Source organism: Mixophyes fleayi, chromosome 7 (genome assembly GCF_038048845.1).
Source record: "Mixophyes fleayi isolate aMixFle1 chromosome 7, aMixFle1.hap1, whole genome shotgun sequence".
Taxonomy (NCBI): Eukaryota; Metazoa; Chordata; class Amphibia; order Anura; family Limnodynastidae; genus Mixophyes; species Mixophyes fleayi.
The window spans coordinates 95,175,994-95,193,460 of NC_134408.1; the positions used below are offsets into that span (position 1 = coordinate 95,175,994).

At 41.8% G+C, this 17,467-nt stretch overlaps 1 protein-coding gene across 3 annotated transcripts in view; it reads left to right on the top strand.

Moving 5' to 3' along the window:
- The first annotated feature begins 43 nt into the window (after positions 1-43).
- The window catches only part of CARF (calcium responsive transcription factor), a 75,796-nt gene continuing 58,372 nt past the window's right edge, over positions 44-17,467 (top strand). For 2 of the 3 annotated variants that reach the window (XM_075180148.1, XM_075180150.1), the window contains exons 1-4: positions 44-123; positions 12,460-12,578; positions 12,838-12,951; positions 14,316-14,412. In XM_075180148.1, the coding sequence (XP_075036249.1) occupies positions 12,465-12,578; positions 12,838-12,951; positions 14,316-14,412 (325 nt within the window). In that variant the 5' untranslated portion in view covers positions 44-123; positions 12,460-12,464. Of the gene's footprint in view, positions 124-5,108; positions 5,346-12,459; positions 12,579-12,837; positions 12,952-14,315; positions 14,413-17,467 lie in introns of those variants that run through there. The other variant, XM_075180149.1, reaches the window with a different exon arrangement.

The window sequence follows — 17,467 nt, forward strand, 5'->3', positions numbered from 1 at the left end:
CCGGTTTGCGTTCCATGGCGGAAATATACTGTGTGTGTGTATATGTGCGCCAAGACATTGCTCCTTGTACGCATGCGCGAGAGTCCCGGTCTCCATGGTGGTGCCTGCGAAAGCCAAGACGAGGTTGAGTAGACTCGTTTTGAATTTTCCCTCTTGGGTGGCTGGTTTACTCCCCTCCCCCAAGTAGCGTTGTGGGGCCGGGTGCACAGCGGGGCTGTGTCTGGGCTGGCGGGTGTTGGACCTGTGATTAATGTCTCGGTTCCGGGTTTAGCGCCTTCACTTAGTCTATTGTTTAACATTCTGCAAACATGGCGGTGCTGTGTCAGCAGTGAGTGTGGCGGGCCGTATAACTCGCCGAGGTTGCTAGCTGTCAGTACACGAATACGGCAATGTGTTCCGCTCAGTATGATAAGCAGGACGGCGCCCTCATTACCTAGGTCCTTCTCTGGAAACATAATGCCGGCCGCCCTATCTCGGTTATGCTGCTGCACTGTTATTGACATTAAACCAATGTACTTTCTGGCCGGTGGTATCCGTATCCACGCCGATGGTAGTTTGTAAGAACCCGTAGTTATTACTTTCTAATGTCCAGAAACAGGTGACAGGTTTGCCCTTTTAAGAACAACTATTTTTTTCAAAGAGACCTTTCCTAATACAATGTCTCACTTTACAAAATGCAATTCTCACTATGTTGTTTTTTGGGCTTTGTAAATTAATATAAAAGAAGAGCATGGACACATTAGAGTGAACGATGCGTATTTAGTACTCGAAGTCCACTTGGTCTGTCTTCCCACAAGCAAATATTACCAGGAAGTCATTGTGACATGTTTGCAACAATGTGAATTTACTATATTCGGTATTTATTGAGACATTTTAATGTATCAAAAAGTGGCTGTGCCGGCGCTGCAAGCTGTGCTTTGATAACCTGGTATGACAGGTTTACAGTAACAGTACAAGAGCGTTCTACAACTTTAGGCCTCCTCCCTGATAAATCACAGCATACTGAAATGCCCACATGACATCACCCTAAAGCCCTCTTTAAAGCAGTGGTTCTCAAAAACATAATAAAGATAAATCCAAATGTAAATGATCACACACCAAAATTAAAATTTGCAGATATAAAGGTAAAATACATTGTTCAGTGTTAACCTTACATTTTACTGCAGATGTTAAAGGGATTACCTCTCCTTTATTATAGACAATGGAATCACCTGCCACATATTTAGGACAGTGTCTTACTGGGGGTCTCTTACAGACCAGAAAGCTTGGAGTGCTGTCATTTCAGCTGTTGTGTCATCAGTTGCTCCACACCTGTGTATGAGTCCACCAGTTTACACACTGCATTTCTCTAAAGCAAGTCTGTTAGGCACTATATGGCTGTTTACTTACAGGGACACCTTCTTGCATGGAGAAGTGAAGAAGAGTGTGGTGGACAGATTTAGCTAATTATAAACCCTTCAGTTGTTTCAGGTATATTATTAAGCTCCGTGATACACCACCTTTGACAGTGCTTTTGATACTGCAGTGGTTGCAGCCGCTATAGTTCCTGGAGGTGAGGATGGGGGTAGCCAGTAATGGCAGTCCTCCCTTTTGTAGCACACGCTCTAGTCTTTTGAGCATGTGTAGGGACAGAGAGAATATGCAGTGAAGCCCAATCCAACAAGGCATGCCCTGAAGTGAACTACTTGGTTTTTCTTGTGCTTCAGCAAAGTGAAGAGCAGAGCTGGGGCCTCGGAAGGATGGACTGACAATTGCCCCAAATGTGCTATAGAACCTGGTGATGCTGTGCTGTGTCCTTGACCTTTGATATTTATTTATCTCAATGCAAAATATTGGCTTTAATGAATTCTAGGTGGGGATATGTAAATTACTACTTATATATGTCCATTTTTTCTAATTCTTCCACAACCACTGATTAATAGCACTGAGTAGGTTTTTAGATTTTCTAAATTCATGTATTGTTTATGGAGATTTTCTTAATATTTTTTTTTTGTCATTGAACATAACAATAATTACTTAATGAACATTATGATCATCAGATATATATATATATATCACCACTAATTCCGCAGCGCTGTACAGAGAACTCATTCACATCAGTCCCTGCCTCATTGAGGCTTACAATCTAAATCCCTTAACTTACAGACACACTAAGGGCAATTTAATAGCAGCCAATTAACCTACCAGTATGTATTTTGGAGTGTGGGAGAAAACCGGAGCACCCGGTGGAAACCCACGCAAACACAGGGAGAACATACAAACTCCACACAGATAAGTTCATGGTCGGGAATTGAACTCCTGACCCCAGTGCTGTGAGGCAGAAGTGCTAACCACTAGGCCACTGTGCTGTGACATTAGATTTCCTTGGATATTCTGTTTGAAGTTAGTGAGACTGATGGTTAATTTGTTATTATAATATATATAAACACATTGTGGGTTTTCCTACTTGCACTTTTCCCTATTCTCCTTGGATGTTCTCTATTGGGACTGGCACTACTCCCAGTAGAGCTGCATTTGGAAAATCCACCTAAGTGTAGTATATCTTTTCTTTTTGAATTTTTTGCGCTTGGTGAATTTATTCTAAAAATGTTAAAAATAAAATATTTCATAGCTTTATGGATTAAAGCATTACAGAGGTATCAAGATACACTAATACATTATAAAGCTCTAACAGGAGCAAAAACACTTAGGGGATTGATAGGCACCTCACAGCAACCCTTTTCTATTTAATTTTGTTGTGGAAAACATACATTTTTACTGTTATATTAAAAGAAATGACACAAACTAAAATCACTGTTTAAACCAGAGGTGCCATACTTGGTCCTCAAGAGCCATCAACAGTTCATGTTTTCAGGATTTCTTTAATCATACACAGGTGAGTTAATCTTTTTGGCTCGGGCGGTAATCACGCCACCTCTTTCTACAAACAGAAATCCTGAAAACATGACCTGTTTGTATCTCTTGAGGACTGGGTTTGGACATCTTTGGTTTACATTGTTAGGATTCATGGTATTTAAAGTATAAATCCAACTTTTTTTCTCTTTTTGCTATTCCAACAATAAGATTTTTTCCAAACATTTGGGTTCCTGATATGTTGAACTTGCACATAATTGTGTTAACTCTAAGAAGTTCAATATATGGAAATGCTCCTGAAAAACATTTTATTGAAATATTGTTAACTACTGAATGCAAAAAATACATGTTGCATGCTTGTGTTCAAATAAGCATAGATCCTCCCTGTTTGAGCCTCTGGAATTAACGGAAATGAAATATCTTTTATAGAAGGTGGTCATATTATTGGCCTTGGCTTCAGCTAGGCGTGTATCAGATCTCCGTGCCCTGTCATGTAAATTTCTGTGTCTAGTGTTTTTTAATAACAGAGCGGAATTAAGAACAAAGCTGGGATTCCTTCCAAAAGTTTATCAGCTTTCCACATTAACCAGCTGATAGTGGTTCCCATCCTGGAGGATAATTCTCCATCAGTCCATTCTCTGGATGTGATTAGAGCACTAAGAAAATATGTGAAAAGAACGACATCAATTCGCAAGACAGATGCACTGTTTGTATTATATGATTCCTTCTTGGGCAGCTGCTAGAGGGGTTTCTATTGAGAAATTATGTAGAGCAGCCACTTGGTCGGGTCGACATACTTTTCTGCGGTTTTACAAATTTGATACTATATTGGCCTCTGACTCTGTTTGGTCGATCAGTATTGCAGGGGTCCCAGGGCTCTCCCTCCTGGAAGGGTTGCTCTTGGATGTCCCCATTGTCAAGATTTCCAGTGTCCCCTATGGATGAAAGAGAAAACAATTTACTTACCGGTAAATGTCTTTCCCTGAGTCCATAGGGGACACTGGGTGGCCACCCTGCGCTGGGCCCCTTTCCTGCCATATTTCACTTTTATGTGTGATTAATTCTATCTATATCTTTCAGTTATGGTATCTGGGATTAAGTTTATTAATCTCTTTCCTGAAGATCGGTTAATGGTGTCTCCTTGGGCACAGTACTGAACTGGCTTGTAGGAGGGGCATAGAGAGGATATAGTCAGCACTTACATATGAAAGTTACTTTGTCGTTTACCATCCTACCAAATTTCACGAAAATCTGAGATGGTCGAGTTGAAAAGTTACTTTGTGATGATTTGCCATGGAACTTTGTCCTTAATGATAAAATTCTAAAATGCTCAGTTAAGTAGCTTGACATTTTGTAATAAGTTGTGCCTCCCTTTGTGCTATTTAATACAAAGGAGATTGTTAGGTTTATGTAGAAATATGTAAGGAGGCTGATGAATTCCTGATCAAATTATCTGGATACCAAAATATTAAATGTAACCATAATATGGTATTAAATGCTTTATTAGCATCAAAGCTGGGATCATGTTTGGTAAATTTGGTTATTGAGAAAAGCACTGCTACAATAGCCATGCAGATTCCCTGTGTTCTGGGTAGAAATATGATCTGTGCCTCTTAAAGGTAGGGTAATGGAGTCTATATCTTTTGAAATAATGATAATAAAGTATGCCTCATTTTCTCTTGTGACTCTTTCTGGGCTTGAAGCCTTGTGAGCATGCGTGCCAGCTGTTGTGGTATTGATTTCTGTTATCTGCTTTGAGTGTACCTGGATTGTGCAATAACTTTGAAAGTTTGGCTTTTGTGAGTAGTTTGCTCTGCAAGGCTGGATCCAGAGGGGTTGCTTCTATGGCTGCATAGAAGTTTTGAAAGAAATTATGGTCTTTTTTTAATCGATATACTGTAATTTTTTCTCCTCCATCCTTTTGCTATATTGGTCAGTATTCTTCCTGTCTTGTAACTCCATCTATAATATTTTTGTTTTTGAAGTCAAGCTTTATTTGTGTTTGGGAGAGTAGGAATTTTTTTAGTAGCTGACATACTTAGTTTATGTGGAATGACCAAGTGCCTAGAGAAATATAACTATGAGCAGAGCTGCCAATCAGGGGGGTACAGGGAGTACAGCAGTATGGGGCCCAACAGCAGAGTGGGACCCCATCAGCCCTGCGCCCAAACAAATTTTTTAGGGGACGGGGCCTCCACAGTGACTTAATGGAGGTAGTGGTAGTGGGTGCTATTTTTAGGCAACAGCTATTCCTGAGATGTGAGAAGTGGCGTGGGGAGAGACCTCTGTGGGTAATTAAGGATGCGGCCCTTGTAGGCCGCATGTCTGCCTCCACTCCCAAAATGTTGGGACCTCACAGCTGCTGCTCCAGCCCCCGGACAAAGACAAGGCAGAGAGACTCACTACATCATCACTGACATCATGTAAATAATAAAGTCACAGCGCTGTCAATAGAGAGGAGCTGGAAGGAGCCAGCAAGAAGACGCAGAGAGGTAAGTAAACTACTGCAGTGGTTAGATGTAGCTGGGCGTGAGAGGTAACTGTACATAATGAGTGGTGGGAGGCAAATTTTGGGTAGAAAATAATTTAAAAATGAAGGTGGGGTAAAAGAAGGAAGGAGGGGGGCCCTGCCTGTTACATTTGTACTGTTTCCCGCAGTTTCTGGTGGCAGCCCTGACTATGAGCAGTATGGCCATTGATTCCTGCGTAGATTGGTAGCAGCCATTTGCTTTGTTTTTATTGGCTAAGTAGTTTATGAAGTGTCCACTTGTTACCAGTTTTGACTTCCCAAAATAGGACTTGGTCATCCCAGTATTCAATATTATCATAGACATATTCCAACTATATTTATGTATGCCGGAAGTCTTTTTCAGAGTTGCTTAAAGGTAAAAGTAAGCACCAAAGGGGGTATGTTGTCACAGGCGAAAGAAGGCAAATGGATATGTATATCGGAGCATGGTCTGAGATGATTATATTACCTAAAATAGCTTATTGGGTTTAGAAGATTAAGGCATCAGCTACTAAATGTAGTGAATCCTGGAGAAAGATCTGTAAACTGCCGAATGTAAACGAAATGATCTGTCTGAATGGTTTTTCTCCTGGGGTCGGAAAGTCAATCTTGTTATGTTAATATGTGAATTTGTTCCCAGAAGGAGGATTGGAGTCTGGGGCAGGGGGGAGATTTGTCTATTCCAGGATTATCTACCATTTTGAAGTGAGGTGTGGAATGTATCTTTGGGCCTACGAAATCTGAGATATTTTAGAAAGAATTATTGGAGAAAAGTATTGGTAACATAGATATGGAGAAGATTGTATTTGGTATTAAAAATAATGATATCTAAATGGATGAAGCAGGCTCCTGAGTCAACATTTATATTCATGTAGTTTCATGGTATGTTTTAAAAGGCATGGACTTATCACATGTTTTTTGTATAGCACTGTATATATATCCAGTGTTTGCACAGTATATTGGTATCAGTGATCTAATATGACCACACTATCAGGTATGTGAGACATTCTTTACCTTATGACCTGTGCAAATATCATTGCTTACTTTACCCCTTTGCACCAACATGATTAACTGTGTTTCTCTTTCATCCAGTCTGGGGGACACTGCTTACCATGGGTTGTGGAGGAGAGCACGGGAGTTGGCACCTAGCTAGTTAATCTTTAGCACTGTTGATAGACCCCTCCCCCTCTTCCTCCTCAGTTTTTTCTAGGTGCCCAAAGGAGTTAGGCTTATTAGAAATAGCTAGTAATTTATTTAATTTATTTTTATATAACTTTAAATTTTTTTATTTTTTTTTACAGTACAGTTAGTTTAGGGCAGAGCTGAGAGTGTGTTCTCTATATAGAGAACACACTCACAGAAGCTGGGCAGCGGTGACTGGACTCTGTCAGAGAGAGCAGGCTGCTCTCAATGGCAGAGCATTAGCGGTCACAGTACAGAGTGACAAGCGGTCTCAAGGACCGCTGTCACTCTTGCAGGCTCCAGCGATAACCGGCGCTGCCATTGGGCATAGAGCGCCGCTTATTGTATTACCTCGCCGGCGGCCATGATTACATCAGTGGACCGCGGAGGTACCGGAAAGGAGGAGGAGAGTCGGGGGCCATACCAAGATCCTCCCCTCAGGTGAATAGGAGGGGGCATCGGGGTATTAACACTGCAGGAGGCCTCCATAACTCTGCCAAAATACATCGATAAGTTCCTTTAAAAAAAAAAAAAAAAAAAAGAGAGACAGAAAGTTGCAGAGGGGAAACTATCACTAGAGCTCCCCTGCTCTTCAACACAGATGGTACAGTCCGGTCCTCTGGCGCCAACAGAAGCCTGGGAAGGAACTTATCTTGGAGGGAGCAGGCACCAGGACACTGCTGTTGGACCCCTGAGTGGCCCTTTTGGCTAAGTACCGAAACCTTTCTTTAACCATTTACAGACTTTATGTGGTTACAGGAGGGAGGCTAGTAGGATTGTAAAAATCTTCTTACTTGCACATATACCTTTTAATCTGTTACACACATACAAGTACAGCTTTTATTACACATTAGTCTGTTATTTGTTGTCTACTCTGTCTCTCTCAAAATATCTCTTATCTAAGTGTGTTTGGTGTGCTTTTCCTTTTTAAAATGTCAAAAAAGGCAAAAGGCCCTATGGCAAAATATTTTACATGTTCCAGATGTAAAGTTAAATTACCAAATGGGCAAAAAGACCCGTTGGCGCTCTGCTCAGTCTGTGAAGGAGAGGTCCCCTCTGCGCAAACCCAGCTCCTTCCAGCCCCACTGACGGAGGAACCGGCCTGGGTAGCTTCCCTGACACAGTCAGTTTCCTCTTTGGGAGATCATCTGTGCTAATCTACTCAATTGTTGTCTAGTGTGGCAGTCTCTGTGACTAATAATGCTATTACACCTGTGGGGCTCCCTGCTGCCACGGTTTCTACTGAAACGGCTATAGCAGGACCTTCCTCTATGCTTACGGACCAGCCACCTGTACCCACATAACCTGCATGGTCCTCAGCATTTATAAAGGGTTTGGACAAACTTAACCAGTTACTTGAATCCCCAAACCTGCCCCCAGCTAAAAGAAAGCGGCTTAGATCCGCTAATCCTCTCATGGTCCTTTCTGATTCAGAGGGATTTTCAGAAGAGGAAAGAGAATCAAATTTGGATTCTGACCAGGTTCAATCCTTGGATCAGGAAGAAATCACTAAATATCACTTTATTGATGATTTGGTTTTAACGGTGAGGCAAGCGTTGGACCTCCCAGAAATGGAGGATCCTAGTCCTAGAGACAGAAGTCTCTTTAAGAAGGCCAAAATGAAGGTTATTCATTTTCCCCCTTCTGTAGAACTCAGAGATATTGCTGAGGGAGCCTGGAAACAGCCTGATAAAAAGTTCTCTGTTCCAAAGAGGTTCTCTTCCCTGTATCCATTACAGGAGGAGGACATGGCTCGCTGGGAGGAAATTCCGAAAGTAGATACTCCAGTAGCCCGGTTGGCCCGACACACACTCTCCTTCCAGCCCCTTCCAGGCTCAGCAACTCTGCAAGATACCACTGACCGCAGAGTGGAATCCCAGTTAAAATCCATATTTGTAGCAGCGGGTTCTTCCTTTAGACCCACTTTTGCTTCAGCTTGGGTTGCTAAAGCCATGGATGCATGGGCAGAGCAACTGGCACAGACCTTACAGGACCCAGAATTGATTACCCTAGCGTTACATTTAAAGGAGGCGTCATGGTATATTTATGAGGCGGCTCAGAGCACAGCTTCTGTGTTCTCCTCTATTCAGGCTGCGTCTGTTTCAGCAAGAAGAACGTTATGGGTGAAATCCTGGGAAGGGGATTCTGAGTCAAAGAAATCTATGGAATCCATTCCTTTTTCTGCAGCAGGTCTGTTTGGCCCAGAATTAGACAATATGATTTCCCAGGCAACGGGGGGCAAGAGCACCTTTTTGCCGGTTTTCTCCGGTAGAGGCCAGACCCCACGGTTTAGCTCCTTTCATCAGTCCTTTCGGGGAACATCCTTGCCCAGGGGACAGTCGTTTAAGAGTAGACAACCAAATTCTCGAGGCTCGTCTGTCAGAGGCAGGTCCTCGTTTGCAGCTAGGCGCCAGGCCTCCAAGACTTGGGAGAAGCCTGTGTCCTGACTGCCACTCTATTCTCCAAGAGGTGGCGCTGGTGGGGGGACGTCTGTCCCTTTTTCAGGAACAGTGAGCAGCGTCATCCCAGGACCCTTGGATTCGGGGCATTATATCAAGAGGGTATTTGATAGATCTGATGGGGCCGATACCACAGCGTTTCTTTGTAACCTCGCTACCCCGAGATCCCCAAAGAAGACAGGCAATGCAGGCCTTTGTCGCCTCTCTTCTTTCGCAAAAGGTTATTTGCAGGGTCCCAGACAAGAAAAAAAAAAAGGTTTTTATTCAAATCTTTTTCTGGTCAAGAAGCCGGACGGGTCATTTCGACCCATTTTAAACCTAAAGAGCCTAAATGTGCACTTACGAGTGGACAAATTTTGAATGGAGTCCCTAAGGTCGGTGATAAACGCCCTAGAGAAGGAACAGTTTATGGCATCCATAGACATAAGATGCATACCTCCACATTCCCATTTGGAGCAATCATCAGTCCCTCCTGAGGTTCACAATGGGGAACTCCCACTATCCGTTCCGGGCTCTTCCTTTCGGCCTCTCCACAGCTCCAAGGGTCTTCACGAAGATCATGTCGGTGATGGCAAGGTGTCTTCATCTACAGGGAGTTCAGGCGGTCCCTTATTTAGACGATCTACTCATCAAATCCTCCTCAGAGATTTGCTTACGTCAGCACTTATCACTCACCATAGCGGTCCTCGAGAGCCATGGATGGCTGATAAACTTAAAGAAATCCCAGATGGTTCCGTGTCAGCGCATGGTCTTCCTGGGGCTCACCATGGATACCAGTCGGCAGAGGGTGTTCCTGCCTACGGAGAAGATCAGTTCAATCTGGGCTATAACAACTCAGGTCTTGTCCTCTCCCAATCCCTCAATTCATTTGTGCATGAGGCTGCTTGGGAAGATGGTGGCCTCCTTCGAAATGATCCCCTTCGGTCGGGCTCATTCTCGATGCTTCCAGTGGGATCTGTTCCAGAAATGGTCAGGATCCCACCTACGCTTGGATCTTCAGAGGATCTTGCTGTCTCGGGGCGAGAGAATCACTCCAGTGGTGGCTGAATCAGGATCACATGTCGGTGGGCAGGTCTTTCGCTCCATGGTCATGGATTATAGCCATGACTGACGCCAGCCTGAGAGGTTGGGGGGCGGTAATCCTGCACCTCCGGCTCCAGGGACTTTGGTCGGTTCAGGAATCAGCCTTATCAATAAATGTATTGGCGTTGAAGGCAATTATTTTAGCTCTTCGGGGGGCACAGACCCTCCTTCGGGACCACCCTGTCAGAGTTCAGTCCGACAATGCCACGGCCGTGGCATATGTCAACAGGCAGGGAGGAACCGGGAGTGCAGCCTCAATGAAAATTGCAGCTCAGATTTTTGCTTGGGCAGAACAGTATGTTCCAGCAATCTCGGCAGTGTTCATTCTGGGAATAAAGAATTGGGAGGCCGACTACCTAAGTCGAAATCAAATGATGCCGGGGGAGGGGTCACTCCATCCGGAAGTATTTCAGTCTCTAGTTCAGAGATTGGTTCTTCCGGATATAGATCTCATGGCCTCCAGACACAACAAGAAAGTTCACAGATTTTGCACAAGGGCAAGAGATTCCTTAGCGGTAGCAGTGGACGTAATGACGATGTCATGGGAATTCAGGTTGGGATACCTGTTTCCTCCGATTCCCATGCTTCCTCGCGTTCTCAGACGAGTAAGGCAAGGCGGTCTGCCGGTAATTCTAATAGCTCCCTCATGGCCGCGTCGAGTGTGGTACGCGGACATAATCTCAATGGCGGAAGGACAGGGATTTCGTCTTCCGTCTCGAGACGACCTTCTTCTTCAAGGTCCTTTTTGTCACCAGAATTTACCTCAGCTCAGTTTAATGGCATGGCTGTTGAAGCCAGCCTCTGGAGGACTAGGGGTTTTTCCTCCAGTGTAGTGAACACTATGATGCGAGCTCGGAAGCCAGTTTCAGCTCGCATCTATCAGCGGATTTGGCGAGCCTATATCAGATGGTGCGAAAATAGGACATGTCATATGTCTTCCTTTCGTCTCCCTCGCTTATTGGCTTTTCTTCAGGATGGGCTTGAAGCAGGGCTTCGTTTAGGTTCCCTAAAGGTTCAGGTATCGGCACTTTCAGTCTTTTTTCACCTGAAATTAGCGGATTGGCCAGATATCAAGACTTTTCTTCAGGGAGTCTTACATATTCAACCTCCCTATGTTCCACCTACAGCACCATGGGATCTTAACCTGGTACTGGACATGCTTAAATGGCCTCCTTTTGAGCCTTTACTTGAGGCAGATTTTAGGTGTTTGACCTGGAAGGTTGTTTTTCTTTTGGCAATTGCATCGGCACGTAGGGTGTCGGAATTGGGAGCTTTGTCTTGCCGGGAACTATATCTGTTTTTTTCACGAGGACAGAGCGGTTTTGAGAACTCTCCCCTCTTTTGTTCCAAAAGTAGTGTCCTCTATCCATTTGAACCAGGAAATTGTAGTTCCAGTTTTTTCATCTACTTCTGATTTGCAGTCTATGGAAAAGTTAGATGTGGTCAGGGCTCTCTGTATTTATGTCAAAAGAACATCTCAAATTAGACGAACCGATTCTCTGTTTGTCTTATATGATTCTAACAAAAGAGGCTGGCCAGCCTCTAAACAGTCCATTGCGAGATGGATTACGGCAACTATTAAGCAGGCTTACATAAAGACTAACCTTCCTGTGCCAGGGAGACTTACGGCCCATTCCACCAGATCGGTAGGGGCGTCATGGGCAGCAAGAAATGGGGCTTCTGCTGACCAGCTTTGCAGGGCAGCCACCTGGTCTTCTGTCCATACATTTACCAAATTCTATCAATTTAATGTATTCGCATCCGCGGATGTAAATTTCGCTCGTAGTGCTCTACGAGCGGGGCTTTCAGAGCGGTCCCACCCTTAGGGGGCTGCTTTAGAACGTCCCCATGGTAAGCAGTGTCCCCCAGACTGGATGAAAGAGAAAAGAGGATTTATGTACTTACGTTAAATCCGTTTCTCTGATTCCGTCTGGGGGACACTGCGATCCCTCCCTTCTGCCCTTCCTCTGTATGCTCTTGGTTGATTGACCTTTCTCCTTGGGGCTTTTTGAATTAACTGAGGAGGAAAAGGCGGTGGGATTGTAGAGGGGAGGGGTCTGTCAGCAGTGCTAAAGATTAACTAGTTAGGTGCCAACTCCCGTGCTCCCCTCCACAACCCATGGTAAGCAGTGTCCCCCAGACGGAATCAGAGAAACGGATTTAACGTAAGTATATAAATCCTCTTATTTGGAATGTGTGAGCTGCTGAAAGCAACAATATTCTGTTTTGATGAGTTCATGTTTACTTCAAGTGTACATTTCCAGTATAAAGATATTAGGTAGATATTTGGAAATATCTCCATGCTATAAGAGCCTGGTTTGGTATATAAAATCATACAATATTATACAGTATCATCCATTATTTTTTCTTTAGAACACATGGAAATGGAGAACAATGGTCTGGAATGTGACACAGTGACACATCCCACAGAACTGCTGATCACTTGCACCAATACAGACACCCATTCAGGGGATTCAGAATTGGAACTTGAGGTCAGTAAATTACATCTTTCAATAGAATTACCTGATTCAGCAGTATTTAAATATATCCATATGCTATTAGAGACAACATTACTTTCACTTGGGCCTATTGAAGTTTTAAAATCTGCAAGTTTTCTTCATCCGCCTCTGTTGGCATTACATGCTTAATGTAAATGGCACCTGGATGCAAAGGGAAAATGTGCATATACATTAACTACTATGGCAGTCTTTTTTTGTTTGCTTGCATGACATGTATGTTTCATTATTTCAGGATGCCACACAGCAGCAGATCTCAACTCTCACTGAACAATACCATTTTATAGATCAAAATGGGCATGCCATTCACTATGAGATTCAGGCTCTGTCTGGCACCAGCCCTCAGATGGTAAGCATTCTAATAATAGTGAAGATCATTATACACTCATATCATACTTTTGTACTCTAAAAGACCTTCATGAGGAAAAATGGGGGTTTGACTTAACTGAAACATTCGATAGCGAAAATTGTGCAAAACTTTGGAACAGCTAATTAATCAGTTAAATCTCTTATTTTGTAGGCACCATGTTGACATCCCCTATACTCCCAAATATTTATTTCTTCGCCGGTTTCTCGTTACTAAAATTAACTTATAAGACTCGTTATCTCTGCAGCTATGTGTCATTTGGCTATGGAATGGAAGTCTACCTCATTTTGTTATATTTATAGGTTAGAGTTCATAGTCTGCTTCCTTAAAAAATGGAAAATAAAACACAGCCTGTCATTTGTTTAAAGGATGGGTCCATTATCCCTTTGTAACCTTGTTCCTCATTATCTGTGCTTTAATGGTTCTAGTCCTAAGAGACTTCAGAGTCAGTAGAGGAAGCATTGAACTATCCTGGTTGGAAACCAGAAAGTTGTTGGAAACATACTTTTTAAAGCATTCTACCATCTGGGACAGAACCACTGTGAAAGAAGGGAGTGGAAGGCTGGAAAAAATTATAGAATACTACTATGGGCACATTGGGAAACTGGACAAAGAAAAAAAGTCGTAGAACATTATACAGATACCTACCATGGCCATTTCCAGCCATACACCTCTTTAGTACCAAGCCCCAAATTAGGAGGCACAGGACTAACACTGACAGACTAAGAGTACTCTGGAGAAGATAAAAAATAAAAATGGCAAAACAAAAAGACTAAAAAATTTAGCAAAATCTCCCCTAAAGCTTTACACCTCTTTCCCCAACATAATGTGAACAGTGGGTTTGTGTCTATTGTACCTGGTTATACAGTGACATCCTAGTATTACTACTCACCTACTCTTTGTTGTAATCTAGCCAGAACTGGATTGTTCCATAGCAATCTATAATAAATGCAACATGATTCACTGAACATACAGTTTTTAATTTCACTGTTCAGTGAAACAGTGAGAGGATCATAAAGCTCACCTGCTGTACCTTATAAATTCCGGATGAAAATGTCCATAAGCAGCAGTATCCCAACATTACAAAGCTTGGGAAGTGCAGAGTACTGTGTTAAATACACAGTCATACACAATGACTTAAGTGTGAAAAATAATAATTATACCCAACGGCAACTATATGAAGTTCTGCATTGTAAAACGCTGCAGAATTTGCTGGTACTATATAAATGATGATGATGAAGTAGAATCTTTGTTATCTGAAGTTATAAAGAAGTTTAATCTTTGTTATACAAAACTGAATTTTGATCACTTTAACAGTTACTCTGTTTTTCTGTTTGATGTTAAAGATGATATTGACCAGTGAATCAGAGAATGGACAAGTGTTTCATGTCATTCCTTCCACCCCATCTGGAACAGCTCAGCTGATCATTCCTCAAGGCATTGGTGAGTCAGAAGAACAGACACCATTAGAATGAAGATTTGTAAGAGTATAGAGTTAAACAGGTTTGCAAAATACTATTTGTGTACATGTTGGTGGGAAATTGTATGTGTTCTTGTTCATTCTTCAGTGGATATAATTTTTGTTCTACCTTATATGATATTGAAATTTACTGTAATTTCTGTTTTGCTATACCTGCTAAATAAAATTAATTTGACTTTCTTGGTTATAACTTGTTATAGCCTTCTTTTCTCTTGTAACATTACCAGACACCAGCACCATGATTAACTCCTCTGTAGTCCATTCTCCCAGGCATGAAACAGAACTAATAGTTTTATTGTTGTGGTCGAAGGAAGTCTTTTTGTTTTGTCATTATTATTTTTTTTATCTTCTCCCGAGTACTCTTAGTCTGTCAGTGTTAGTCCTGTGCCTCCTAATTTGGGGCTTGGTACTAAAGAGGTGTATGGCTGGAGATGGCATGGTAGGTATATGTATAATGTTCTATGACTTTTTTTTTCTTTGTTCAGTTTCTCAATGTGCCCATAGTAGTATTCTAGGAATTTTTCCAGCCTTCCAATCCCTTCTTTCACAGGATACAGTGGTACTGTCCCAGATGTTAAAATGCTTTAAAAAGTATGTTTCCAACAACTTTCTGGTTTTCAACCAGGATAGTTCAATTCTGACTCTGAAGTCTCTTAGGACTAGAACCATTAAAGCACAGATAATGAGGAACAAGGTTACAAAGGGATAATGGACCGATCTGTGTTTTATTTTTCATTGTGTTTCTCTTATTAAGCAATGAATGTATAAGAATATTCTCGTTATATGAATTTGTCTAGTTTCAGTGATGGTGCTACTTAGTCCTACAGAGCTCACCTTTCAAGTGACTTTAGGGCACTATTAATTCTTTTATGTTACCCATAATCCCTTTATTTTCTTTCACAACTTATTGGGGTGTGATCATCATTACAATACAATAACTTGGGGACATGACCTAGTGGCCAGGGAAACGTGTCCCTTTAATAGGGTTCTATGATCCCTTATTATCTGTGTGTTCCTCTGTCTGAATTCAACAGGGGATGGAGGGTAGAATGCAAGTCTGTTTTATTCTTATTTATGTTGTAAGGTGCTGCTTCAGCATGGAGTCTTTGTGATCCATGGTTGCTTCCATGGAACAAAACGGGTTTATATTCATATCAGCCAGGCCCGTTCTGAAGCTATTGCCATCTTTGGTGGTCAGTGTGAATACTTCCAAATCTATTTGCTGGCTCTATAGGGAATATTTGACTTATCTTTGACCCACAATTACAACTCGCTTCAAAACCATGGGTAAATACAGTGCAATTTGTACAATGAGGCGAGACCTATTTTTCAAGCAGCATAAGTCAAGTTGAAGTTAGAGAAAATAATCCCTCTGCTCCTTACATATTTTCCATTCCTCACCAGTGCGCGCAGGAGTCAGTGACTCCAAGAGGTGATAAGGAGGTGTCACACTTTCTACTAAAACCACTGTATGAGGAGCGCAGTGACTGACATTGGTTGTATTGCAGTTACAGGGGAAAGGGGACAATTTGTTAATGTCCAATGATGCGTTTTCACTAAAAGTCGCAATATGAAGGAAGTGATGGCTACAGGTGTAACATGGTGCTGTGGAGGGAAGGGCTGACAGCTGCACGGTAATACCCCAGGCAGCACTGTTTGAATACACACCAAATCTAATATCCTGCTATCAAACAAAGAAAGTATTAAAATTAATCTGATTTACATAATCAAATCTGTGCTCTGCAAACTCTATGGCAATCCTGATCGTGAGTGCGTACACACTGCCGGATTGGAACAACATTGTTCCATTGTTGGACGACAATTTAAGTTCAGTTTAAAAATCAAATTAAATGATAAGATGAGCTATGGCACAATAACACAGGTATGTGAAATTTAAGCTATATAAAAAAAATTACCACATCACATTTACCTATAAGGGAGTTACATACATTTTTAAGAAAAAACAAGAAGTTTAATTGTTTTTGACATATTTATTGTGAAATATGAAGAAGTGTAAATGATATCACTGTGTTATTGTTTGATTTTGTTATTTTATTATGTAATTAAGACAAAAATAGAAACAAGGCCATAATTAATGAAAAAATCGTTAATACCTTCTTTTTTTTCTCTTCAAACTTCGTTTTGTCGCTTTTCGCTTATAAGTTTTTTCTGTGTCGTCTCTGTGTATCATCCAGCAGTAGTCAGCCATCATGCTGACGTCCCAACGACCTTGGTATTTTCTTTCTACATCTTTAACGTCTTGGTGGAACCGTTCACCCTGTTCTTCACTGTAGTCTCCAAGATTATTTGGGAAACGCTCAATATGGGAATTCAAAAAATGTACCTTTAAACTCATATTGCAGCCACGGTTTCTGTAACTATTAAGCATTTCCCTGACAATTTCTTTGTTGTTTGGATCCTTGACATTGCCTAAACATTTTAAAATCACCTGTTTGAACGAAGTCAATGCCGAAAGTTCCACAATATTCATTACACGACCGAAATATTCATTTTATATTAACTTTCTAATGTCAGGGCCTGTAAAAATGCCTTCCTTCAGTTTAGTATCTGATATGTTAGGGAATTTGGTGCAAAGATATTTGAAAGTGTCTTCATCTTTAGGGAGTGCTTTTACAAATTGTTTCATCAGTCCTAATTTTATATGTAGAGGTGAAAGTAAAACTTTATTTGGATCTACTAAACTGGATTTGATGACATTATTTTTTCCAATGTCTAAATTTTTTCGAGCTGGCCAATTGTTTTTTTGCCAATGTAAATTTTTAGCTCTGCTATCTCATTCACAGAGAAAATATGGGAATGTATTCTTATGTACTCACCTTGTAGTTGTGTGTGTGTGTGTGCGTGTGTGTGTGTGCGTGTGTGTGTGTGTGCGCGCAAAGTTCCTTTAGACAGTATGGGGTTTAGGCCCTTTGTAAATTTCAGCTCCAGGCCCATGAGGACCTTTAATCTGGCACTGGGCGGGGGGGAAGTTTTATGACGAGAACCGAATTGCAACGT